Source organism: Saccostrea echinata, unplaced genomic scaffold, assembly GCF_033153115.1.
Source record: "Saccostrea echinata isolate AGI-Se365-2 ecotype Australia unplaced genomic scaffold, CSIRO_AGI_Sech_v1 ptg000003l, whole genome shotgun sequence".
In the NCBI taxonomy this organism is placed as follows: Eukaryota; Metazoa; Mollusca; class Bivalvia; order Ostreida; family Ostreidae; genus Saccostrea; species Saccostrea echinata.
This window is the reverse complement of record NW_026889752.1, coordinates 9863731-9891632: the sequence shown is the minus strand read 5'-3', so window position 1 is coordinate 9891632 and position 27902 is coordinate 9863731. Positions and strand designations below refer to the sequence as shown.

Here is a 27902-nt window from a genome sequence, read left to right as displayed (position 1 = left end):
TACCTAAGTAACAGATTTACGGGAAAGGGGGGAGGGGGGCTCTTAATTATATCCAATGGCAAACATATAAAGTTACGGTGAAAAATATCATTACTGAAGAATCACTTTGGTAATGTTAATGATAATCATGTTATAAAGGCATTTCTCTCTCTCTAATTAAAGACTTTATATTTGTAAAGTAGAAAAAAATTCTATAATGTATTAAATATTAAACAAATATTTTTTTTTTTCAAACCACACTATCAATTTAATTCCCTCTAAAGATATTTAATTAACTGGATAGCTGCAGTACTGTTTATAATCCTCAGAATTAGTTCTAACATGTATTTCTGTATTATTTGAAAGAAAAAAAATGTGTTAGAAATAAATATTTTCGTATTTCTGCTGAAGTTGGTAAATTAATTGACTTCGGTTATTATCTATCCATTAACAATTTGTCGTCTTTAACATAACAACAAAATGTTGCAGTGCTTGAAGCATCTATATATTGCCCGTATTTAAATTTGATTTTTCAGCATCGTTCTACATAGGTACATACATGTACTTATAAAAAACATTTATTTTCCAGATAAATTTAATAAATAACCTAACAGCTAAGTTAGAATAATAAAAATAAATATTGTAGATAATTTTTTGTTTAAACACGATATGTTTATTATTAAATTGGTAAATCCTTACTTAAAAAAAGATAAGTCCATTCACTTCGGAGTTCCGAATGACAATAAAGACTGAACGATAAGTGAACGCTGAACGCAAGGTGAACGCAAAGTGAACGAACGAAGAGCGAACGCTGAACGCTTTGTGAACGGTGAACGCGAGCGCATGGTGAACGCTGAACGCAAAACTGTGAACGGAAAGCGAACGGTGAACGCACGGTGAACGAACGGTGAACGCACGCTGAACGAACGGTGAACGAACGGTGAGCGAACGGAAAAATGGGAAAGTAGAACGTTTCAGGGACTGTATATATATATATATATATATATATATATATATATATATATATATATATATATATATATATATATATATATATATATATAATTTAGGGATGTCAAAATATGTATTTTCCTTAGTCGATTATTCGATTGCATTATTCGAACGATAGTCGAATATTCGGAACATTTATATTAAAATTTTATTTCAAACTTCACTGGTACATGACGTATTTATAACCCCCAAACCCTTTTACTTAAATCTGTTTAAAAATCAACATTAATGCAACGTACAACGCGTGGATAGCATGATTAAATGAAATGAATTCAGACACCTAATTCTCCAAAATATATGATTTCCCCGTCAATCGAATTCATAAAACGGTCTGTACATGCAGTCAGTTTTTATTTTAGCAAGCATTAGAAAATTGCCAGCCGATATTTTTTAAAAACTTCTTATGAAATAAATTGGGGGGGGGGGGTAATCTTTCACTATCCACGAGTCAGATGCCTATGAAACTGTTAAACAGTTAGATACTGTTTATTCAATTATTGATTGCTCTGGCTATCAAAAAGTCCTTAAGGCATTTCCATCCTTACAATTTTAATGGTTCAAAGTAGATAAACTGCATTTATTTCCATTGAACATAGTTTAAGTTAGATAATAATTGCAAAAAATATATAGGTCGCCATAATTTTTAAGATAGTAAGATTTTAAGACTATTTTTAAGAGACAAATAAACAGAAGCATGTGTCAGCTTAAAAAAGCATGCATTTTTAGTAAACAGAATTATGAAATTTATGTAAAAACTGGTTCAAATACATAATTCTGATACTGAAAGTTCCAAAATAATTGCTATTTTATAAATATGTTTGAATTGTGAATATATTATATACAAAACTGGTCAGAGGTACATACTTGTATACAAAACAAAAACATGACAGAAGATTGAGGAAATAAATAAATGATATAAGAGGGGAAATATATCAAGGAGGACAGACATCATCATTAATTTTTAAGATGAACATACATAGTTTTTTCAGCATTCTTTCGTTTTGAGTTGACATTAATTCCATGAATTTAATAATCTCGAAGCTGTGTAGCACTTATAACTACTTTACTTTTTTATATGTACATGGAAAATCAACCGTTTTTGTTGAGGAAAATAACCTTATCGACTGTCTCTGAGGAAGGTGGTTTCTCAATTTCTGATGAGAATTCCATCTCGTTATCACTCATTTATTGCATTTATTAAATTATAATAATAATCGAATGTCGTTTCATTATTCGATCGTCGGTCCATTCGACTGATAGTCGAATAGTCGACTATTCGTTGACATCCCTAATATATATATATATATATATATAAATGAAGCAAAACTGACATTTTAGTCCGCCTTCTAGTTCTATTAGTACTTAGATTATTACTTATCGCTACAAGACCTTATAAGAAACCTTTCGCAATGTTATAGATTGGATTTCTTATCGCACATGCGAGCTACGTATAACTCAACTATTAAAAATATGAAGGTGAAATACCTAAATATTTTTCTTAACTTTCATTTAATTTCTGTTGTTGCAAATAAAGATTGCAAAGTATTTGAGGACAAAATCAATTCATTGGCGCACCAAGTGTAAGTAGACTTTTATATACATATATTTTTTCTCAGATTTAACTATGTTTATGGAAGTTCTATTTTATTCTTTCTTTTGTATTCGGATAATCAGGAACCAATTATGGGATGTTATAGGGAGACTGCAAAACAGTAAATCCGAAGGCCTACATAATACTAAGGATCATAAAATGGTAAGAACAAAAGTGCATCTAAGAAAAAAAATATTTAGGAAAAACAGAAAAAGTTGTGGTTCTGTAGAGTAGTGGCATTAAGGTGAAGATCTAAAAAACAGAAGAGGGCTAAATGTCGTAATTGTTGTTAATTGTAAAATTAATTTTAGAAATGTGTCAGGGAATATTCCTTATATAAACACAACGAAAAAAAAACTTTTAATCGATCGTTTTTTTTTACGAAAATTACCCAAAATACGGTAATATATGTGTTTTGGCATCTTTTTTTCTTAAATATTATTTAACTGATGGGTATCCAGATTTTCCTTCACATGATTCCAAAATAAATACCATGAAAATGCTTTATTTTCTGCATCATTTGGTTACTATAACTGTAGTGTAAAGAACAGGTAAAAGTATGTTAACTTTGAATTAATTATGAAGTTATAATGGATATCACACTAAAAAGACAATCTGAACCCCGTCAGCAGATTTTAACTTTTAGGAGTATTTCTTCTCAGGTTTTTCTCTTAACTATTTAATTGAATAAGATATCAAGTTATAATGCTTCAATAATTTAACTCTTGTTATAACATGGTATTTGATTGGATAAAAAAAAATTACATTATATCGTATAAATTGGATTGTCTACGTCACAATGACCTGCGTCCAAGAAGTTTCGGGCCGCCTGACGTTACATTTAAATTTTGTACAATTTGAAGTCATTTTCAAGGGCAATATTTTTTTTCTTAAACTAAATGAATGAAAATTAAATTATAAGGAGTGAATTTAATAGGTACCTAATTTATACGGTATCAACTGGGTTGGAACATTTTATGCCTTTTTATAAACCTCTTCGCGGTTAATAAAGCGCAAACTGCTCCAATCCAGTCTATACCGTATAAATTGGGTAGCTATCAAAGTCATTCCTTAAATAAATGTTATTTACATTGAGATGTTAGGAATTTAAAAGAAACTATTTTCGTTTCCTTCTTTCAGTAGTACAACTTGAAATAGAAATCCTAAACTAAGATCCTAGCACGGACCATATTTTGAAATTATGAAATTCTAAATACATTTATAAAAATCATAGAAAAAAATACCCAATATTCTTTTACCAATTTAAATTGGGTTATCCAATATCCATTTTAATCAAATTATTTATCTCATTATTAGCTCACCTGAGCTGAAAGCTCAAGTGAGCTTTTCTGATCACCCTTTGTCCGTCGTCCGTCCGTCCGTCCGTCCGTCCGTCTGTCTGTCCGTCCGTCTGTAAACTTTTCACATTTTCAAATTCTTCTCAAGAACCACTGGACCAATTTTGACCAAACTTGGTACAAAGCATCCTTGGGTAAAGGGGAGTTTAAATTATTAAAATAAAGGGCCAAGCCCCCTCCGAAGGGGAGATAATCAAGAAAAGACAAAAATAGGGTGGGGTCATTAAAAAATCTTCTTCTCCGGAACCACTGGGCCAGAAAAGCTGAAACTTATGTGGAAGCATCCTGGGGTAGTGTAGATTCTAAATTGTTCAACTCATGACCCCCAGGGGTAGGGCGGGGCCACAATAGGGAATACAAGTTTTACATTGAAATATGTTGAAAAAATCTTTAAAAATCTTCTTCTCAAGAACCACTGGGCCAGAAAAGCTGAAACTTAAGTGGAAGCATCCTGGGGTAGGGTAGATTCTAAATTGTTCAAATCATGACCCCCAGGGGTAGGGCGGGGCCACAATAGGGAATCCAAATTTTACATTGAAATATTTAGAAGAAATCTTTAAAAATCTTCTTCTCAAGAACCACTGGGCCAGAAAAGCTGAAACTTAAGTGGAAGCATCCTGGGGTAGTGTAGATTCTAAATTGTTCAAATCATGACCCCCGGGGGTAGGGCGGGGCCACAATAGGGAATACAAGTTTTACATTGAAATATGTTGAAAAAATCTTTAAAAATCTTCTTCTCAAGAACCACTGGGCCAGAAAAGCTGAAACTAAAGTGGAAGCATCCTGGGGTAGTGTAGATTCTAAATTGTTCAAATCATGACCCCCAGGGGTAGGGCGGGGCCACAATAGGGAATACAAGTTTTACATTGAAATATGTAGAAAAAATCTTTAAAAATCTTCTTCTCAAGAACCACTGGGCTACAAAAGCTGAAACTTATGTGGAAGTATTCTGGGGTAGTGTAGATTCTAAATTGTTCAAATCATGACCCCCAGGGGTAGGGCGGGGCCACAATAGGGAATCCAAGTTTTACATTGAAATATTTAGAAGAAATCTTTAAAAATCTTCTTCTCAAGAACCACTGGGCCAGAAAAGCTGAAACTTAAGTGGAAGTATCCTGGGGTAGTGTAGATTCTAACTGTTCAAATCATGACCCCGGGGGTAGGGCGGGGCCACATTAGGTATTTCAAGGGGAAATCTGGTAAAGAACAGCATGGCCAAAGTTAATCAGGTGAGCGATGTGGCCCATGGGCCTCTTGTGGTATTATTATCTGATAGCCTTTGTGTAGTATTCTCTCTTTAGGCAATTTTCTTTTTTGGAAATTGCTATATTTTTAAATAGAAAAACGTTTGACAAGTTTTGTGACATTAATTTTCTGTCCTTGATATGAAATACATAATGATCTTGATCTGACCTTACTACTACATGAAATAATAAAATTTATTTTAATAAATTGATGTTATCACTAAGTAAACTTGGTCATTTTTTTTTTTTTTTTGAATCTTTGAAAAACTCATTTAACTTACTTTTAAATACAAAACACATTCTGAGAGTATTGCATGAGCGTTGTCCCCTACCGGCAAGTAGTCTCCTTAATAAAATGTTATTCATTAAAAATCATTGACGCGGAACAAAAAAGCAAACTATATTTGTCACACATCAGGATTGACTCACATACATGTATAAAAAATCAGCTTAATATTTTCAATCGTGTAAGATAGAACCATGTGTGTCAGATTGATTGATAGACAGAGGAATAGCTAGATAGTTGGACAGACAAACAGACGGAGAGGAAACCTACAATCCCTCCGGTTTCACTGGTAGGACTAATAAATATATACAGGATATCCAATGATTTGTGGTTGGATATGATTTTTATTCAACCAGTTGTATGTTTTTTATCCCAGAGCCTTGGCGAGGGGATAAAAAACACACAACGAGTTTGGACATGTTGGATAAAAATCATATCCAACCACAAATCAGGGAGATTCTTTTTATCACATGTTTTATACATCACTGTCAATGCTAAATACACTGTTTTTATATATGAATCCACATTATTTTACGTCAGCACTTTCACGCAAAAGCCATTGTGACGTCAAAGCAGTTGTAGAAAAAAAAAATATCCAATGAGTGATATCCACGGGATTAAGGGGTGAACATGTGATAAAACAGAATCCATCATTAAGAGTACTTAATATGCCTTATTTGATATAAAACTCAAGTATATAATTTTTGTGTCATCATTGTCGTTATTTCAGCTAACGAAAGATAAAAGACTTTTGCTGACCGATCAAAATGTTCTACATGGTAAACAGACACGTGAACAGGAACTAGCAATCAAATTACAAAATCTGGAAGACAAATTTCGCTCGTTGGAGACTAACCTTCAAACAAGTAATTTTTTTTTCAAACATTTAATAAAATAGGACTCCTCCTATGGGTTGATCTGTTGTTTTCCAATTGTTTGCCGTGCGTGTATGTCATTTCATATGTCGTCTCTGAGAAAAACTTTGAAACAGTTGTCTAGAATGAATGAAGACTTTACATAAAAACCAATGACTAAAAAGTGCTCAATGGCTCAACCCAAGGTCATACTATATATCAAAGAGCAAGGACAACCGGGAATGATATGTTGAAACTTTATTTAAGTTTAAATGTTAACAAATTAACAAGTAAACAATTGTTAACAACTGACTAATTTAGGAATTTATTTTTAAATTCCTCCTCCTAAGACTTGGAAAGAAGGTTATTTCAACACTAGAATATATTTGTTCATCTGTCAGTCTTGTGTAACTACAAATTTACTAAAATATACGAGGGAATTTGAATTAAACTTTAAAAAAAAATGGTTTATCAGGAAGAATAGAATAATTCAGATCCAGGAGGCTGCGTCTAAAGATTTGTCATTAGCTCTCTCGTTCAACTTTTAGCAACATATATCAAAGAATTATCAAAAGTTTGCAGGTTTGGTGCGATATGTGGTTGGGGGAAAGGATAATTCTACAGATTTGCACAAGTAAAAAAAATGCAGTATTTATGTTCGCGTTTTCTTTTTTTTTTCTACTTCTTATTCGGTTAGTTTTAGATAATGATTGACCATCCTGTGAAAGACAGATTTTAATTTGTATATGCAATATATTTCCAAGACTGTTGGATATATGCATCTTTGAATTTGTCTAGATATGTGAATATATATGCATCTGATTAAACGGAGCTCATGTTACTCAATTTAAAAAAAAACATGTTTTGTTTCCACGGAGCACGCATAACATTGTAACGTCAAAAACGACGAAAAAGTTTTTTGAAATTACTATGCCTTTTCATTTCATACACGGTCTGTAGCGCCTTACCCATTCATAAAAACGTATCCATAACACGAGATATCTAGTTTGTTAACAATTGTCCAAGAAGCTTAGGTTAGTTTGTGAGTGTTTTCAAATTCTTTACCACGTAACTTCTGCAAAAGTGAAGCACATAATTATGACTTTCCATGATGTTATTAGTTCTGTCGACCAGACATTTAGATAAAATATGTGTCTTTGCAGAGTGTCCATCGTCCGATTCCAAGTCTCTACCACACCAAAACGGTTTTTGCCATTTCAATGCAAATGCACGGCTCATTTTTATATAGATCCTGGTTCCTCACGCATTTTCAGAGTTTGTTATGGAGGTTTCCTGAGTGCAAAACAAAATTTTATCGCTACTCGCTGCTCCATGAGGTCTTTTTACGTATTTGTAAAGAGATAAACCCGTCTTTGGAAATTGATTTCTTTTAATGGAAGCAATGATTCAAACTACATGTTCCATATGACATCTGAATTTATATAAAAATTACTAAATTAGAACATTTAAATTTTATTTCGTTTAAGCGCCATTTATTAGAGGCATGACCATAAACAACATAAGGTGCCGTTTTGATTTTATTGACTTGTTTTTAAATTTTCTAAAATTTCGTAGGAGTTCTTAGGAGAATCCAAATCTCATTCACACAACTTCTACAATATGCTGTAGCATAGTACGTTTGAAGTTTCTCCTTCACAGCAGATAATATTTTGTGAGGATTAAAGATAGGGCTATGTAGAGCATTTGCTAGACCCGGCAACGTATCTTTGTTTGTAAGGGTTCTTATGAAGTTTAGGAATCCAGTATAGTTATGGTAGATCGTCGGAATCACCTTGGTTGACTGGAATGTTAAAAGTATTAAAGACTAAAATGTGATTTTGAAGAATTTCATTTCATCCAGACGTAGAATTAAAAACCAAGTTCTTTTAATATACAGACAATAATTCTACAAACAAAGACGATAATGTTACAAGCCTTGTCTGCTGGAACCATAACATATTGTTCATGTAGTCATTCTAATGATTTTCTCATCTCCGATTTAGTGAAAACGGAAGTATAGATGGTTTGTATATTGTCTTGTAACTTTCTAATACGGTTCTTTAATAAATTTCTAAAACAATAATCCATTCTGACAAAGTGTTCACGTCTTCTTCAACATACTTAGCCCAACGTCTTGCATAATATTCGTCAGAATTCATAATAGAAATGACGATTTGTCGCCAATTGAACGATTGGGGCTTCCTTATTTAGGATATATTAAGATGATTGCTTTTATGTCTTCATTTTCAACTATATTAACATCACCGGTCATGACATGCCCAGCGGGACTGTAGTTGGCAGAAGAAGAACAAGAACACTTTAGAGAATTTTGTTTTAAATGTTTAATATCAAGGCCCTGTAAGATTTCTTTATGATCAAAAAGTGGAGGCAACAGTTTGGGAATATCTGTAGGAAATTCAGGGCTTAGGCCAACTTGAACTATAACGGAATGCAAGACTGAACTTTTTATTGATTAAGAATGATACTTAGGTGCATCTATTGCTTTGTTGGCAAATTTAAGTTTAAGGAACCCACGGGTTGAATCAGAATTATTATTTTCCGACACACGAGGTGACTTAAAGAGCCTGTGCTGTGCTGGGCAACATCCATTATCACAAACACTAGCTTGTATTCTGTTGAAGAATCCAAGTAAGGAATTACTTAACTTCCTCAAATAGTCCATTCAACAATTTCAAGGGAACCAAGTAAAGTCTAGTGCGAATGTGATGAAGACCTAATTAATTATTGACGTAAGGTAAAAGTGAATCAAAAGAGAAATCAAGTTTATTTGGTCCATTTTATGATCGATGTTCATGTTCTCCCTTTCACCAAATCTCGGCTGAAAACAAGAGAGAACCTTCACTGCTCTTTAGACTCAAAAATAACTCCTAAGCAGGTGGACTTTTATACATGTAGACATATGATGGCCACTGCTTACATGTACCAATAAAACGATAAATAATTATTATGATATTAAGGCAATAAAGAAAAAAAAAAAAGATGTCAAGGCGTAGAGAATTTCAACATATCAATGTAAAATATGTTCTCGTAATGAAGTTTAGACAAATAAATACGAACTGCAATTAATATAATATATCTAATTTTTGTTTTGTTTTGTTTTCTGATTTACGTAAATGTACGGGCATGCATCGGTAGACGTAATTATTACATTTTTTAATTATTATAAAGACGGAAAAAAAAAAGATTTGAAAATAAATGTGACTGGTAAAAATAAAGTAAATAAAGTAGCTAAATATTGAATGAATATACATGTATTTTTTTTTAAGAATAAAAAAAAACAAAAAAACAGAAAAAAGTTTAAGTGTTATCTTTTCAGTTAATATCCGTTGTTTTTTTTAACCACCTTTCTGAAAAATTAAAAATCTGTATATGTTTTAATGGATTTTTATAAGATAAAATTTATGAAAATAAATAAATAAATTTGTTATTACCTGACAATTTAATGTTTTCTAAATCAATACAATTTATACATATTAAGTACATAAATAAGAATAAATCTGAATTGTACATACTGGTACATAAACACGCATTGCTTATACTGTACGTGTACAGTTTTTACACCAAATTGCCAACCGACATGCCGACTGGTCGACACGCTGATTGGTCAACGCTTAATCCTGATTGACCTCTCTGTTATATAATAGCAAACGCCGGGTTCGCTTTCTGGCTGCGCCATCGGTGTTCGCTCTGGGTCCTCCCAGGATGCGCTGTTTCATTTGGGGTTCGCTTCCTGTTAGGTTGTGTCTAGTCGGTACTGTAGGTGTATTGTTCAAAAGTCCCATCACATTCACAATGGCACATTGTGGGCTTCATTCATGTATCTGCTAAAGTTTGGAATCTTCGCTTCAAATGAATTAATACTTGTATATGTTCTTTCCATAAAATTCATACATTGAATTCCTGTTAAGGGAAAAGCTTAGTAAAAGTTTATTGAGTCTACATACTTAATACAGGTGGTGGTGCTATTTTTGTTCACTGGGGAAAATCAAGGTGTCCAGACAACACATCCCAGTTGGTATATTCAGGTAGGAGAAATGTTGCACATTAATTTGCATGTCAACGAATATCTAATATAGGAAACTCAAGAAAAAATTAAAATAGACATAAAAAGTTACTTACATGTATTCCAAAATTTAATAGGTTGTTGGTGTAGAGATTATTTAAAGATACATGTACATTGAATTAAATGATTTATAATCTATTTAACATACAGCTTACATTTAAAGCTTTATAAATATTCTGCCTATGCACAAAATTCAATTTCAAACACATAATTGGTATTTTTGTTCTATTAAGGTTATCTTGGAGGATCAGAATACAGCGCAAAGGGAGCAGCTGTAACAAATGTTTGTCTTTCACCTGATCCAATATTTGGAAACTGGTCAATAATAGGTAACGTAAATCAGATGTATGGATCAGAACTGGAATTTGATGTAGCTGGACCCGGAACAGCAACTCAAGACAACACATGCGCTGTGTGCAAAAGTAAGATCCACTCCACCTCTGTCATGATCCCAGGAAGAAACGAATGTTATCCGGAATGGAAAAAACAATACAGCGGATATCTTATGTCTAGTCCCACTGGATTTTCGCCTAAGGACATCATTTGTTTAAATGAACATCCCGAGTTTGTTGTAGGAGGTGGAGATAATGATAATGGAAATCTTCTATTCCCAATCAAAGCTGTCTGTGGTTCGCTTGAGTGTCCACCTTATGTTGATGGGAAGCTGTTAACTTGCGTTGTTTGTACGCAGTGATGATTGGTAATTATTAAATTTCATATCGTGTGATGCGATTTGGTCTGATATCTTTTCATTCTTAATCCCATTTGAATTTTTCATTCAAACTCAGTACACCTTCGGTTTAGGATATATGGAGATAACGAACAGTAAACAAGTTCTATAGTCCATTGAAACTATACTAAGCAGAGCAAATACGAGCTTCTAAACCAACAAACGTGATATCAGGTGCATTGGAGGAATAAGCATCCCCTGTCGACCGGTAACACCCGCCGTGTGTTCCTTGTCATTGATGCCTTGATATTCTTATTTCATCAACTTATTTGTCAATAGCTTGCCTCGTTTTAGAAACTATTCAAATGTAGAACATCTCTTGTATATCGAATCAACTATATCGAGACATAAACCCCATATGCAGGTGATGAGGGTATATTGCTATATAAGAAAGGGATGTTGACGATGGAAAAGTTGAAGTCATCACTTATATCAAAAAGATTAGTTGTTAGGATACACGTTACCATTAGCGTGTTCTTCTAGTAAAATATCCAAATATATTTTGTCAGACTCTGTGCTATTTTTATTTAAAGTTCACTGATATATATAGACATGTATAGTAGACATATGAATGGAAGTGACTATTATTGTTGATTGAATATACGTCGTCAATATATCTTAATGTTGACTTGAAGGCCACAGCAAGTGTTTTGTTCTTCTCATGTATCAGTTTTGAAATAAATTCTGTTTCATATGAATACAAAATAAGAAATTATATATTAATATGTATTATTATTAGGAAATAAACGAGAAAAACAACTTAAAGATGAAATATGGCAGTTTATTTGATTTGTTTTTGTCACTCAGCATATTTAAATCACAGAAGAGAAAAAAGTCAACGTGAATGAAAAATAACCTGAGATTAACGGGCATAAATATAAAAAATATATTTATTAAATCGCAAACGTGAACAGATAACCCTAACCCTGTTAGATTCTTGTTTATTCCTCTATTTAAAAAATTCTGCACAATGTTTTAGTTCTTACCTTGAATTTGGATTCTACAATGCTAATTAAACTATATTCAGTTAAAGCCTCATGAATACATTTCATACCGAAAACATTAAGTGAGGAACTATATTTGTGACGGAAGGATTTTTAGAAGAAAATGATCAATTTTTCTCTTTCGAAATATTTACAGCATTGTTAAGTTTGGGTTCCTATTTTTACGTTCAGCCTGCACACAGAGTTATTTTGAGAAGTGAAATGCTCTATGCTGGTCCTAAATAACATATTAAATTAACCGTCATGAATTCAATCATTATATTGGACAAATATAGCAAATATATTGTGAAAGTCCTGGGGAAAAAATAGCCCACTTTAGGAGAAAATTAGCACTATTTTAGTTATATCTAACAATTAAAATCACAGACCCCCACTTTTAATTTTCTTTTCTGAAGATATAAGATAATTTTAATCATTCTGCTTTAATTCAGAAAAATGTCATTACTTTCAAATGATTTTATTGCTTGTTAATTTTTTAATGCCGCAAATTTTTTTGAGTGCAAAAAGGTCAAATAATTGATTATGCAAAGTAATTTGAAACTTTTATGTTGTCACAAATTTTAAAGAGACTATTCAAGATGAAAAAAGACTGTGTTTGTTCCCATAATTCATTTGGATAAAAAGTATTAGAGGAAAAACTTTGAAACGTTGATTTATGTGTTAGACGTAATTACAGTGCAAAAAGTCATATTAAATACTCCGTAGCGCCAAAAGAAGTGCATTGACCCTCCACTTTTGGTTTTTACTTTTAATTAAGCTATATGTTTAGATTTCAAAAATATACTTGATGAAAAATTCTAAATACTTTCGATAGCAGGATCCAACCTCCTTAAGTCAGCTTAGCTTGTTTAAAAGAATACAACAAACCGATTTTTTGGAGCGTATATTAATGTTTTATCTTTTAAGAATCACATTTACAGCCATCCTATCTGTGAAAAAGTGAATTAAATCAATACAGAAAGTTTTGTCAGATTATAAAAGTTGTTTTACTGTATATTAAGTACTTCAATCGTTAAATGTAAATAAACAAAATAAAAAAAAAAAATCATGTATTGTATTGAAGATTTAAACAACATATAATCTGCAAAATACATGCACAAAATTATTTTTTATGATGTACCGGTAGTATTTGTATGGATGTTCATATGGTATTTATTCAAGGTCAGACGACACATTCCTCGAATATCAGATTTTGTAACATACCAAAATATTTATAATTATTAATATCTTGTGATTTCTGAACTGTTTTCAAAATGTCTTTAAAAATAAAAAAAACTTAAAATTCTGATATCAGCACATCAAGTGATATTTTATATCAATGAGATTTCAAATCTTAAGTATTCAAGAAATACCATCCTCTAGTGTTAATAGCATAAATGATATTCATTATTTCATCCACAGTGCCATGTCAAAAACACGGTCTCTGCAAGCTTTCTATTGAAATAAGAAATTGTCCTCGCTTACTAAATGTAAAAGCAAATGGAGATATTGTAAAATTATAGTTTATGAAGCATTTTATGTAAATTTGCTTATTTTTCTTAATGCACACAACAATCTGTGTATGAATTTGAATATATTTTTATCATGTTCTTAACGTGTACTGTCTACATAATTTATTCATTAATAGTCTGGATCTCTGATTAAGTGAGAATATCAACATTACGAGAGTTATTTCAATATTACTTGCGGGGTAATACATGTTTACAAATTATTACTTTGTCGTTTCGAATGTTTTAGTGTTTCTTTAATTTTAAGCTTGAACTTCTCCAGTTGATTTTGATTCACAAGGCCTTATGTATTTTTCTCCTTTCATCATCATAGAAATTTAAAAAAAAAAACACTCATCCAATTCATTTTAAGACAACATGCTCTCCATACAGCGTCCAAATTGCAACTTCGCTTTCGTTGAAGTCTTAGACCACTAAATTTACCAAATTTATAAAACGTTCTCTTGAGGCATAAGACGATTCGTTAAAACACTATATAAAATAAGATTTTTTTTTCATAATTTTCATTGACTGAAAGGTCGTCACGTGATTTACGTCCTTTTGTGATATTGACGCGAAAGCACATCCGCGGAATATGATATCATACGACTCACTGTTTGGCTGCATTAAAGTTACATAGAATGTGACGTAATAACAGCCAAGTCTGTTCAGTTAGGATTGTGTCAGTTATTCACTTTGAGTGATTATATAAAATAACTATAATTATGGACTTCAGTAAACGGTCAATATGTGGTTATAAGGATCCATGTCTAGTGATATTGACCTCAGACACAGAAAATGATAGCGACCTCGGGAGCTTGGTCCTTATACCATATTTCTTTGATAACTTCCCGGTCTCACCTATGCAGGGCTGTGTTTGATGAAGAGCATAAACTGCATGGAACCGGGAAAAGACCTAAAGTTGATCTGTATATGTGGAGAATAGTGTTGAACCGCAGGATTTGTGAGCACCGTTAGAAAAATTAAGCGTTCGTTGGCTACGGAAAGGTGTAAAACGCACTGAGACTGTGTAGTCCGTAGTGGTACCGTACGAGTCGGACTGGCACCGTTCATACGATGCTGCAATGTACCAAGCTCAGCTCACTGGTTGCTACACGGAATCAAATGGCTTTCAATTCACTTCAAAGAAAGTGCGGTGAAAAGAAAAGTTGACAAAACATGATCATGTTGAAATTTCTTTCATTCTTTTCCGTTTTATTTATAAATTAATGGGAAATACGTTGCACCTGCTTTTAAATTGTTCAAAGATCAATTTGATCAAACAGAACAAAAGAAAAAGTTTAACGCATCTTTTTTTTTATCTTCCTTTCTTCATTGTTTGCTGCATTGTGTTTTGTTCTTTTATTTTCCTATTTCCTACCTGGCTTTGTTTTCCTTTTTATTCTTCATGGACCTTCTATACACTTTTTTGGACATTAATAAAATAAATTCGAATAAAGATGTAAATACCCAGGTTCTCTATTCAGCATAGCCAATTAGTCGTTTACCCTAACCCCCTACCCCCCCCCCCCCCAAAAAAAAAACTGTTTTAAAACAGTATTGATCAACAGAAACCACTTCTTAGTTAAATAAAAAAAAAACAAACAAACAAAATATGCAAATAATGTATTCAATTAATTTTTTCTAAACTTATTAAATGTTCAGAATGCCTGCAGTCATTTTATTGAGTAATACACTGAGATTTCAATTAATTTTCTTTTTTATCTAAGGGGAGATCTATCTGACAACATAAAATACCACAGAATTAGAGCTCTTTATTTTGCAATGTATAGATGGTCCTTAAGCACATCACAGTACCATGTGGTAGCTTAATCTTCCTCTAACCACAGTTTTGAACCGATATTACAAGGTTAACACAACGTATTGCGTATTGTTGCCAAGAACACCGTAATCTTTCCTCAACGCTCAGTCAGATTCGTTGTGATACCGCGACAATCCGTCTTAACACCGCAAATAATCGTTTTTACAAAGCAACTCTCGATCCCAGTTCGTAGTCATTCCATACGTATACACAACATTTTCTCTCAGCTACAATTTATTAAAAATATGCAATCTCGTGTTTCTGCGAAGGTAGTTCGTTTTAAACTCTAACACTCTACCAAACCTGAACTCACACGGTCCTCATTGTAATTAGTAAATGTAAGCAATTACGTAATGAAATGTAAAAAAAAAAAATTTAAAAAACTACGCGTCTCGGGCCTTGAACTTTGAAACCGCGTCAACCCTGTGCTAAAACCGCTGTAGGTGAGAACGGGGCTAAACTTTCTCTCCTGACATGACATGAATAGCAGTTATTATTATCGCTGGAGTATTTCATAATTGTTCATGTACTGGAGGCATCAAAAATGTGTATTACATTATACATGTATATTGAACAGTGAACAAGTAAAAAGCTTACCGTATATACTCGCCTATAAGTCGGTCCGCCTATAAGTCGGTTGTATTTTTTGAGGTTAATTTAGAGGGATTTGCCATTGACCCGCTTATAAGTCGGTGCAACTTTTTGTTAGAATCAGTTGACAATTTCAAACCATTGATCTGATATTTTAACCTGGTTTCGGTTAATATTCTTAGAAATGAAACCGATATTTAATTTTAAATCATTAAGAAAAATACATAATGCACAATTTAAATAAAAATAAATTTATTAAAATATGTAAATACTTGTACTTTATGTATAATCTCAGAATGCATAAATGATATGATATATCCATACTACACTTCGACGTCCAGATATTACTAATCTTTTTATGACTCGCCTATAAGTCGGACCTAGAGTTTTGGACTAAAATTTAACTCCAAAAAAAACGACTTATAGGCGAGTATATACGGTATACAAAAACCAGGGATCCGGGAATAAAGCCGAATGAAGAGAAATTTCGCGAACTTTGGATAAGTCTGTTCCTCTCACGAGTCGTGTTCAGCATTAACTATTCAGTTTGTAAATGAAATAAAAGTTAGTATACAAGGAGACTATCGTTGTGTTAAAATCTTTCCAATCATATGAAAAATGGAATAGAAACGGAAGGTGATTCATTGTATTTATGTGTGGAATGGCTACCAAATATTACTTATGCACGAAAGCGTTAATCCATTCTGAAATAAATCCAATTTTTTTAATATCTTTAAAGAGAAGATTTGGTTTTTCGCAATATTCCCTATCACAAACGGAACTTTTGATCATATGAACATAATGAATGTTTCAAACTTTTCTCTTCAGAAATATATTAAAACATTTCCATCTCCGAAAATAATAATATTATGTAATAATGGTATGGAACAAATTTTATTTATGCAGAAAATTTTTGAAACGTCTAGTGTCTGTGTCTTGAATTCGCCTTCCGATTTATTTAGATGACTGCAAATTGTTTACTCACATCTACGTAAAGGTAATAAAAGTATCGAATTTACTGATAATAAAAATACGATTTAGTTCTGACATTCTCTAAAAGAGTAATAAGACAAATTTTTTTCACGTCTTAAACGATATAGATGTACGTTTGATTATGCTTTCAGTTAATTCATTGGTATTTTGGATTTATAATCACAGTTACTTAGAGGAGAGAAATATCATGGATTGCGCACATTTATATAGTTACTCTTATTTTAACACTTTAAAACATTTATAACCAACTATTGTGAACTCAAGCGACTGTATCCGTAGGACCAGTGATGCATGTAATTTCTACATTTATAGCATAGGCAGATCCAGGTAGGTAATCATAGCGGTTCCTTTATTATGTTGACAAGACAATTTGAACTTTTCAAAATGATATTTTGCTGTAACAAAACAGGGACTATTAACACTATACAAATATGACCCAGTCATCTCCACCATCTTTTTTTCTTTTTATGTATGCAGATGTCATGGTTTTCTTCTTCAAATTGGTAAATTTTGTAGACTTTTAGCAGATGGACCTATCATTTGTTTTGCTTTCCAAGGCTCATAACCCCCAAATTCCCCATTAAATTATACATGTATTAATATTTAAATATATATATATATATATAAGTTCAAATAAGAAGAATATCAATAAATGCTGTGATGGAAAGATGCATTGAAACACATTGGAAATAGAATGACAATTGAAAACAATTTTTTTTACCAGATTGTTTTTAGAATTGATATTTTTTTGGTTATTAAAAAGAGAGGGAGATAACTCTTACCAAAATTCAAGATCATAAATTAGGACTTATCCCATCCTTACATGCTAATAGTAATAAATGGGACTTCTTTTTTTCTGATTCAACGTCCAACTTCTTCAGCTAGCTTCTGAATGCCTGACCTTTCAAAGATTTGCCTTATATACCCTTTGGCTAGTCCATTCCAAGGGCTGCCAGGTCATTCCACTATTTGAAGTCTTCAATGCGTTTAACTTAAATGCCCCTTAACCATTACACATATATATTCCTATTTAAAACTGACCCACTGTTGTGGCCCCTCCCTACCCCAGGGGTCATGATTTGAACAAACTTGAATAAACGCTATCTGAGGATACCTCTGTGTTTATATGACTAAAAACGGCTTAGCTGTTCTTGAGAAGAAGATCTTTAAAGATATTACCTATATTTTACTGTGGTAAACTTCGACCCCCTGTTGTGGCCTGCCCTACCCCCTAGGGTCATGATTGGAACAAACTTGAATCTACACTACCTGAGGATACTTCTCTTATAATATGACTTATCATGGCATTGTTGTTCTTGAGAAGATTTTTAAAGACATTTTCTACATATTCCTATGTAAAACTTCGATCCCCTCTTGTGGCCTCGCCTTACCCCCGGGGAGTTATGATATGAACAAACTTGAATTAAGTGTATGTCATATGAAGCTTTCACTAAGTTTTATCTTTTCTCGTCCAGTGGTTCTTGAGAAGAAGATTTTTAAAAGATGACACCAAATATTCTCGAATTCTTTATTATCTTCCCTTGAAAGAGGACATGACACTTCCTGTGAACAAACGTAAATTCCATTCACCCAAGGATGCTTTGTGGCAAGTTTGGTTAAAATTGCTCCAGTGCTTCTTGAGAAGAAGTCGAAAATATGAAAAGTTTACAGTCGACAGACGGACGCCGGACACTCTTTGATAAAAAAGGCTCACTTGAGCCTTTGACTCAGGTGAGCAAAAATGGCATTTTAGATTCATTCATTATAAATCTTGAGGACAAGATTTTTGTAAATGGTGGGGCTTTTTATCATGACAAAAATTGCATAAAAATAGATATATGACAGAAGCAATTGTTTTGAGGGGAAAGGTAGCACATGCAGTAATGTTTACTCAATCAAAATAGAAATGGATGCTGGGTACAAGTGGTTGAACTTTTTCACCTGTGAGGTTCTGTGAGGGTATTTGTTTGCATCAATGTGTTGTAACTTGATTATAGCAAGATCTTTTTGGTCAGGGTAAAGGGACAACCAATCGTACGTTACTGGCGAAAAGTTAGTTGATTGTATATATTTTCAACAGGGTGTAAAAACTAAATATTGTGCAAAAAGTTTAATATAAATTTTTAAGTGCAGTTAAAAAGTAAAAAGGATTAAATGGGACATTAATGTAAGTTAAAATTCAAGTAACAATTTGCGTTGACTAAAGATGCCTCGCCTAAATGACGAGTTGTGTTTTTTCAGTTGCATTTATACAGAATGGGTAAAAACGGTCATTCCCCATAACCAGTAGCCAGAGAGGGAGAGATGAGTTGTCAGATCAAAAGGCCATCAAAATAATAATAAAAAAAAAGAATACTGATAAATATTCCTGAATATTCATTAGTATTTATATAGGCTTACAGAGAATAGTACGAGTTGTTCAATTTGGTGTGTGACTCTCACTTGAATAGCAAAGGCCGCGGGTGTGGTTTAGTAAATAAATAATTCATACTCTGCCCAATACCACTGTGAACTCTTCCAGACTCAAATACAACGGTTTAGAGGGTACAGGGGCTGGAGTTCAGAATGGTGTTGATCCGATTATGATAAAAGGTCTACATTTTAAGCCCTTCATTGGTATATGGTGGCGTCTCTATATAAGTGAAAAATTCTCGAATGAGACCTAAAACAACATATAATCAATCAGTCAATCAATCAATCAATTTAATGACATATTGGGTTAATGTGGTTTATAACATTTCAACTATCTATTTCTATCATGTATTAAGGTTTTGCCAAAGGTCAACATGTCCAAAAATTTATTTTTACTATAGCTCCAAAACTATGTGGTTTTTAAAGTTAAAACTTTTACAGTTTATAAATATATCATTGATTAACAGATAGAAAGTATCACTTGAAAACAAATACTTAAAAAGAATATTTATTGAGAAAAATTCTTTTAAAAAAATGCATATATTTTTTAAAAATACACCTAATTAATTCCGTACTTTTAGTGAAAGCCACTATTGCAGAAACAATAGATGTTTATCAATGAAGGGCAGGTTGGACTTCGATAGCCTCTGGAAAGTTGTTTTCCCTGTTTATTTTGTCCAAATGTTAAGATTTGAAACCGAAAGTACATTGCAAATGGCTGATTTTATAAGGGTCTTGTCTTTATACATTTCATGCTTTCAATAACAGCCTTTCAGAGACCATTCATGTCCAACTTACCCTTCATTGATAAACATATAGTATTTCGGCAATGATGGTTTTCACTAAAAGTACAGAATTAAGCAGGTGCATTTTTTTTTTAAATATGCAAATTTTTTGATTTTTTTTCCTCAAAAAATATATTTTTTTAAATATTTGTTTTCAAATGATACTTTCCATCTGTTAATCAATGATATATTTATAAACTGTAAAAGTTTTAACTTTATACCTCACATAGTTTTGGAGCTATAAAAAACATAAATTTTTGGACATCTTGACCTTTGGCAAAACCTTAAATCAAGTACAGGTAAGAGTGATGGGTAGTCAAGGCTATTTTTATACTACATTTGTATTTATACTTTTTAAAAGCCCATGAAAAGAAGATCTACATTGTAAATATGCAGATAAAGAAAATTACATTAATTATTATAGCTAGAATATGTCTTTTTTAAGTACTAAATTATAATTGGTTAGAAAAATCATGATATTTAATATTTTTAGGTGAATGTTTTGGGTAAATGTTTGAACAACCTGTTCCCTTGAATTGCATCTTATCCATCCACTGTTAAAGTTTTCCAAAATGATACTAATACAGCTTGTGTAATGCAAAGGGAGGAACCGTGGCCAATGTGTGTCTCTCCCCTGATCAAATATATTTCGAAAATGGTCATTACTCGGTAACCTAAATAAGAAGTGTTGATTTTAATTGGACTAAAATGTTGTTGGAACTGGGACATAAACAGATGAAAACACCTATGCTATATATGTGCAGAATTAATACATATGTATCTACTCCACTGCTATTATGATATCAAGGAGAAACGAATGTCATTACGGGATAAAGAAACAATTTGCGGCATATTTAATGTCTGGTGCAATTGTATATTCGCCTATGGAAATTATTTGTTTAAATGATCATCCCGAGTTTGTTGAAAAAGGCGGATATGGTGATGATAAAAAAAATTCCTTCACCCAATAAAAGTTGTCTGTGTTTCGCTCGAGCGAGAGCACCTTTTGTTAATGGGAATTTATTAACTTGTGTTGTTTGCAAGAATTAATGAATAATATTGAAATTCTATACACATCACATATATTTTTTAATTCATAATCTCAATTAAAAATGTTCAATAAGGCACAGTACTAGTAGACTTTTAAGAAGTAATCAAAAATTTTAATTAAGAATTTTCTAAGAACATTACTAAGATATATTAGATCCATTATATTATATGTGAACCATCCAGGCAAATGGTGAGCCTTGGGACATTGAAATGAAGCTGTATTTACGTAATATGACCAGTTTCATGAATCTTTTTTTTTTTTTCAAAGAATGAAATACATGTTAGCTTTTAACTTATTTTAACCATTATAGATATCGATTACATTAGAAAAGCGTTCAGTCTGAGTAGTGTTCATTTTATTTTCTTAACAAAAGTCAATTTTTTTTCTATAGAAATATGAACTAGATAAAAGACCAAGAATCTCTTTGAAGTCTACATGTGAGGTCTTCATTCAGGTTTTTTAATTACAAACAGATATTTTCTCTTTTTTATGTTGACAAATATCGACTGGAACAAAAGATATTCTTTGCCATAAAATGTCTGGTTCTAAAATGAATGGGATAAGCAATAAAGGTATGATCTATTATTTAATTGATCCTAGTTTTATTTCTTGAAGTGAAAGCTAGATTGATGTCAGAGTATCAAATTGAAGGACTTTCTAACGGTAAACAATTAAAGGAAAAGAAAAAATAATCAAAAAGTAGTTTTCTAAATAAAGAAAAGTCCTGGTAAAAAATGTACATTTTCTATACTGTTTTACTTCTATGATGAGGAAGTATAGATCGCCCCTGTACAATCAAGTACATACTAATTTTCATCTACGAAAGACATACATGTTTATACTTTAATTTAAGAATATCTTTTTTTTTTTAAATGTTTAAGTATTTGTTACCTTTATATTTAAAACAGATGTTTGTATAACTCAGAGGAAATACTAGTGTTTGACTTTATAACTTATTCTCCACGAAGAAAAATATAGACATATTAACGTTAATATTATTGAAAGTCGGATACCTGAAATGAGTTTATTCATGTATACGATATGCATCCCAGTATTTAAGTTAATTGAATGGAATGTGGTTGACATAAAGGGCCATGAAGGATGGAATGCTGTCAATTTGGCCAGACAGAAGTATAAGATACGCTGTGACTGTATGAAATACATACAGCATAAAATTTCATCGCAGGATATGTTGCTTTTCAATGAAAAGGCATTATATGAGAAAAATGATTACATGAAAACGTTATTAATCTCTGTGTAACACTAACATTTTTAATATGGGACATGTTGTTTCGTTGTTTGATTTACATTGAAATAAAGTAATCCTTCTCGGTATAAAATACAGATATTGATCACCCGAAAAAAAAATCATAACGATAGTAGCAAGATAGTTCTAGGGATTGTCCATTTCTCTAGAACGTGTATAGGCAATATATTTTACTTGAAAGAATGAGAAATGTTAAATCATTTTTTTACTAGACAAGTTAACATATTTAGGAAACAACCTTGCTTTTTCATAAAATCTTTAAAATTGTTTTTGTGGTTCTGCCTTTGTTGAAAAAAAAAATTATTCAAGGTACAGAGCATATGTTTAATCCTGCATAAAAATTGTCATTTGAGTTCAAGGTTTGGAACTTTCCACTTTAAGATAATTTCAGAATTCAATCTAATTTCTTCCAAGTATTAAATATGACTTTGATTGCACGTTTCCTTTTTGACCCAATTCCTACTGAGCCAATTGCGCCTCTGTTACGTTTATTAATTAAAAGCGACATTTATAATAAAAGTACTTTTCTCAGGAATCTGTATACATTTCAGAAACAATACTACAGAAACTGCAGAGAAATATTTGGTCACACACATACATATGTACTTTTAGTTACTTTTTCAGCATATCAATGTTTCCAGTGATTTATTGAGCATTAATTGCATTCTTATGTTGAGAGATTGTCTAAAGCTTCATATATATATCGTCAAAAATACAATTACAAAACAATTTGCTTTCATTTCATGATATATCTACAGCTATGAAGATTTTGTTGATTGCTAGCTTTGTTTGGTTATATGGGATCATTGGTATAATTCCTGATTTAGCAGACAGTGCTTCCCTGGAAAAATCGGAGTCGTCTCCTGGTACTGGAAAAGTGTCCGGTGTTTTCCAGGATGTTCCCAATCGAGACAGTTCGGTACGGTTGTCTATGGTTCTGAAAATTCAAAATTTGGCAATGGATGCCAAAGATGATAGGAATAACACTCAAATTGAACGGAAGATGCCTAGGAACGTAACAAAAGAAATGAGGAATGTGAAAAAATGGCAACGGAGGATAGAAGATGAAATCTCAAATTTTGAAAAAGAATTAAGATCTGAATTTACTAAGAACTTTGAAGAAAATTTTAAGAGTTTTTCAATATATGTTAATGAAACATTGGAGAGTATTCTTGAAGATCTACATAATTCCAAAACTCAACTGCTTGATATTTCTTCACGACTCCAAAAGGTAATTGTTTCTTTTTGCTATTGCACTGTAACTTGAACTTTCAAGTTTCTTTTTCTAAAACATCGATGAAAAATACATTCAAATTACTGAATTATTTGAAAAGTTTTAGCGATGAGTTGAAAGAACAACTCCAATTATAATTTCATTCTATTTTGATTTTTTTTTTCAAAATTATATTGATGTCTCATTGCTGGGAACATTAAATTTGCATAAAGCTAACCATGTATCATAATTACATGAAAATTTCCTTTAAACTGGAAATTAACTTTTTTCCTAAAAGCAACTAGACAGGAAGTCATAAAAATAAATAATAATAATAATAATAAGCTGATATTCTTTTTACGAAAAAATACTTTTATTGTAAATATATTCCAGATAAATTCTTATTAGAATGAACGAGAAATAGTTCGATCAGTAAAGGACTATGTATAGAGACAATTCCTTAATTTGGTTGTAGTTCTGGTCTTATTTCAATCTAAAATGATTTTTCAATTTTTTATTTAATAAAAAAATATCAAAAAGCTCGATGCATTTACTTCATCATGCAGTCGGTAATCTGAGATCCATGTATATAATGTTTGATAAGCTGTTGAATATTTTTTCCTTCTTGTCATACATATAATTGTTATTAATTGTTCCTTTTGTTTAAAGTCGTCCCACAAGACTGCATGGAACTCTTGCAAAGCAATCCCGATTTAAAAGGGAAAAATGGAAAATACGAAATATACCTGGACGGGGATAAGAAATCCGTGTACTGTGACATGAGTACTGACGGGGGAGGGTGGACGGTAAGTACGCGTATATAGGTATATATGTCCATTTAGAAGAAAAAGATAACATCGGCTAAAATATTAGTAACTTCAGAATCTGCTTGGGGATATAGATGAAAATTTTCATATAAAATCATTAATAATTCCTTAAAATGCAAAACATTACCTGCATAATGTTTTACTTATTTATTTGCTTTTCGGGGTATTTGTTTTATTTGAGTATTATTCTTGCACTGATAACATTTTTTTTTTTTGTTTGCTTTTTTTTTTTTGCTTATCTTGTACAAAATCTTTTTTAAAAACAGGTCATACAAAAACGAGTTGACGGGTTAACAGATTTTTTTCGTACCTGGGAAGAATATAAAACTGGATTTGGTGATCCTTCTAAAAGCTACTGGATAGGTATAACTTTTCACATCATTATCTTTCTTACATGTAAATAACCAGTGCGTCTCTTTTTGTGTTTTGCTTTATGCTAATTTTACAGGAAATTCAGTGAGCATAAATGCCGTATTTGTATTAAAAAATAGTTTGATGTTCTGTAGTTAACTCTTCATTACAACTGAAGACTAATTTATCTGTTGGTCATTTTTGTGAACAATAGTGTTTCTTTAGACTTTAACCTTACTTTAAAACTAATTCCTTGCTTGTTTGTGAATTATAATTTTAAATGAAATTTTCAGGACTAAAAGCGAATCTTTCCCCAAAATAATGTAACATATCAAGTTTCCCAGGAGAAGCTCAGTGCCACCTAGTGTAATATGTCGAGCATCAATAGAACCTTCCTAATGACATACCATGTTACATGTAAAGCACCAACAAATTATGTTATTGACACGATGAAATATGGAGGTAACGAACAGTAATCAGGCTCAAAAGTCCATTGAAACAATACAAATTGAGAGCAAAGCAAACAGGGGCCTCTAAAAATATCAGAGGTGGGATTAGGTGCCATGAAGGAGTAAGCATCCCCTGTCGACCTGTCACATCCGCCGTGTGCTAGTTGTCATGGTCGGAAAAATGGAACAGTCCGTAGACAATTCTGTGTGTAAATAATGGCCTAACAATTACTATGAAAAACGTCAGCCAGCATATCACTTAATGATAGATTGTATTTGCTGACAAGGTCATTGTATCAACCAATATAGAACTTTCGAAATGATGACTATAAACGAGACTGTTGATATCCATGTTTCATTAACTTAACTTATTTTTCAATAGGTTGTCTCTTTTTAGAAATTATTCGTACGTGAAACATGCTTTTGCGTATCGAATCAACCGGGATATATAAACCTAATATGCAAGTGATAAGGGTATATTGCTATATAAGTAAGGGAAGTTGACAATAGAAAAATTGAAGTCATCACGGTTATGAAAAAGTTTTGTTAGGTTATGTCTTTTTCATGTAAAACATCCAAATATGAAACAGATGTGTCAGACTCTGTGACATCTTTTATTTCAAGTTCACTGGGATGTATCGAGTCGACATATGAATGGCAGTAACTATTGTTAATTGATATATCTAAATGTCGAGCTGAAGGCCACAGCAAATGTTTTCTTCTCATGAATGATTTTTTAAATAGATTCTGCTTCATAGGACATCAAAAATAAGTCTGCTACTAACAGGGCGCAATTGGTATCCATGAGAATTTTGACAGATTATTGGAAGACCTGATCTCCAAAAACTACAAAGATATTATCAATTAGAAACTCAAGCATATTTTTAATAAATACTTTAGAGTACTAGTGTGTGCAATCAGAATGCTTTTTGACAAATCAATTTTGCAAATGACCAATGACAAAGTAAGTATATTTACGAAGTTCATTTTCTATTGAAAAAGCAGCTGTCTGTGATGTCAAAATCCCTGAACTTTAATTTATCATGGGGAATGGTTGTATAAAGTGTAAAAAAAAAAAAAAAAAATTGGTACGCTTTGGTGTTAACGATTTTGGTAAAATTGTGCAATTTGTAACAACCTGTTACATATGTAATTTTTCGTTCAATTTACAATCAAGTCATTCAGAAAAAAATGTTTGTTGATTGCACACATAACTTCATATCATAATCTGTTGAACACGAAGTAGCCAGAAACTCCCTTACTAGTATTACTTTGAATACCAATAAATGATACTAATTAATCAGAGAAAATGTTTTTCTTCAGCATATGTATATCTGTAATGAACAAGTCCCCCATTCCCTCTCTTCAATTTTGACCTTGTTGAGAATATTAGGAAAGATAAAATGAAAACCTAATTCTTTCGTTAAGAGAAAAGGCTTCTAGTTGGATTTGAATTATTATACACACAGCTATAGAAAACAGCAAGTGTCACCTTTCTTCTAGTACCTCAGATGTTTGTACATTTCCATCTATTGGTTTTCTGTGACTACTGAAGAAAATGTATGTTTTTGTTTCTGTATGGATAAAAATTATATATATTTTTTAATTTGTTGAAATGTGGATTTTATGTGTAAGGACGTTGTGTTTTCCTAAATCTTGCCAATTACGATGTATATGTCAGGTCCCTTTCAGTAAAATCGGTAGACAAAAATGTTGTCTAATCAGAAATGTGGCCTTCTTTTTGAAATCAGTGGTCACCAGTTTAGACAAGTCCAACTGCATCAACATAGGAGAATATTTAAAAAAAAATGTCTTACTTCAAGGTAACGAGGCCATACACTTACTCACAAAGGAAGGCAGGAATGAACTCCGTGTTGGTATTGAGAGATATAACGGTGAAAAAAACCTTTGCTAGATATTCTAGTTTCTCAGTAGGGGACGAGCAGAGCAAATACAAACTCAGTGTATCAGGTTATAATGGAACTGCAGGTAAGTTTACATTTGTTAGATTTTTCATATACCCTTGTATGTCTTCAATTTTGAGTTATTCATATTTTTAAAAACAAATTCTCCGTATCCATGTTTACTAACAAGTGTTTGGTATTTTTTTATTTATTTATCTATTTATTTATTTATTTTTTTTTTTGAAAATAAGATCTCTCTCCTATTTTTTTTATTTAAGGGAATGGACTAACTTATCATAGCGGAGCAAATTTTACAACAAAAGATCAGGATAACGATGAAAGAGAGTATGAAAATAGTGCTGAAATACTTCAAGGCGGTTGATGGTACCAGACAGGATACGTTTCCCACCTGAATGGGGTGTATGCTGATAGTGCCACAAAAGATCTTAAGAACATTCAATGGAGTCAGCTCGATTCCTTGAAAAGTACTTCAATGATGATCAGACCTTTGCTTTAAAGACTAAATGTCAAGGATATAACGTGCGTTTTGTTCTATGCAACATGAAAATATGTACAATGTTTTCTTAATATGTTCATTCTTGCTTTCAT

General features: G+C 32.0%; 2 protein-coding genes across 2 annotated transcripts in view; both read left to right on the top strand.

The window, feature by feature from the left end:
• The window catches only part of LOC133178862 (uncharacterized), a 32054-nt gene extending 20953 nt beyond the window's left edge, over positions 1–11101 (top strand). Inside the window, exon 3 of the mRNA XM_061313535.1 lies at positions 10641–11101. Coding sequence (XP_061169519.1) covers positions 10641–11101 — 461 coding nt within the window. The remainder of the gene's footprint in view (positions 1–10640) is intronic.
• A 12208-nt stretch (positions 11102–23309) lies between these two features.
• Positions 23310–27675, top strand: LOC133178448 (angiopoietin-2-like). Its single transcript, XM_061313145.1, has 4 exons — positions 23310–23715; positions 24432–24568; positions 27213–27378; positions 27572–27675. Exons 1-4 carry the CDS (start codon positions 23310–23312, stop codon positions 27673–27675), a joined length of 813 nt encoding a protein of 270 aa, XP_061169129.1.
• Positions 27676–27902: the final 227 nt, after the last annotated feature.

What these genes read in the sequence shown, in the direction of transcription:
- LOC133178448 (XM_061313145.1), top strand. Translation starts at nt 23,310, where the DNA reads ATGAAGATTTTGTTGATTGCTAGCTTTGTTTGGTTATATGGGATCATT. An exon ending in CTGACGGGGGAGGGTGGACG is followed by an intron (nt 24,569 to 27,212) that starts GTAAGTACGCGT and finishes TCTTACTTCAAG; the next exon opens with GTAACGAGGCCATACACTTA. An exon ending in AGGTTATAATGGAACTGCAG is followed by an intron (nt 27,379 to 27,571) that starts GTAAGTTTACAT and finishes TTTTTATTTAAG; the next exon opens with GGAATGGACTAACTTATCAT.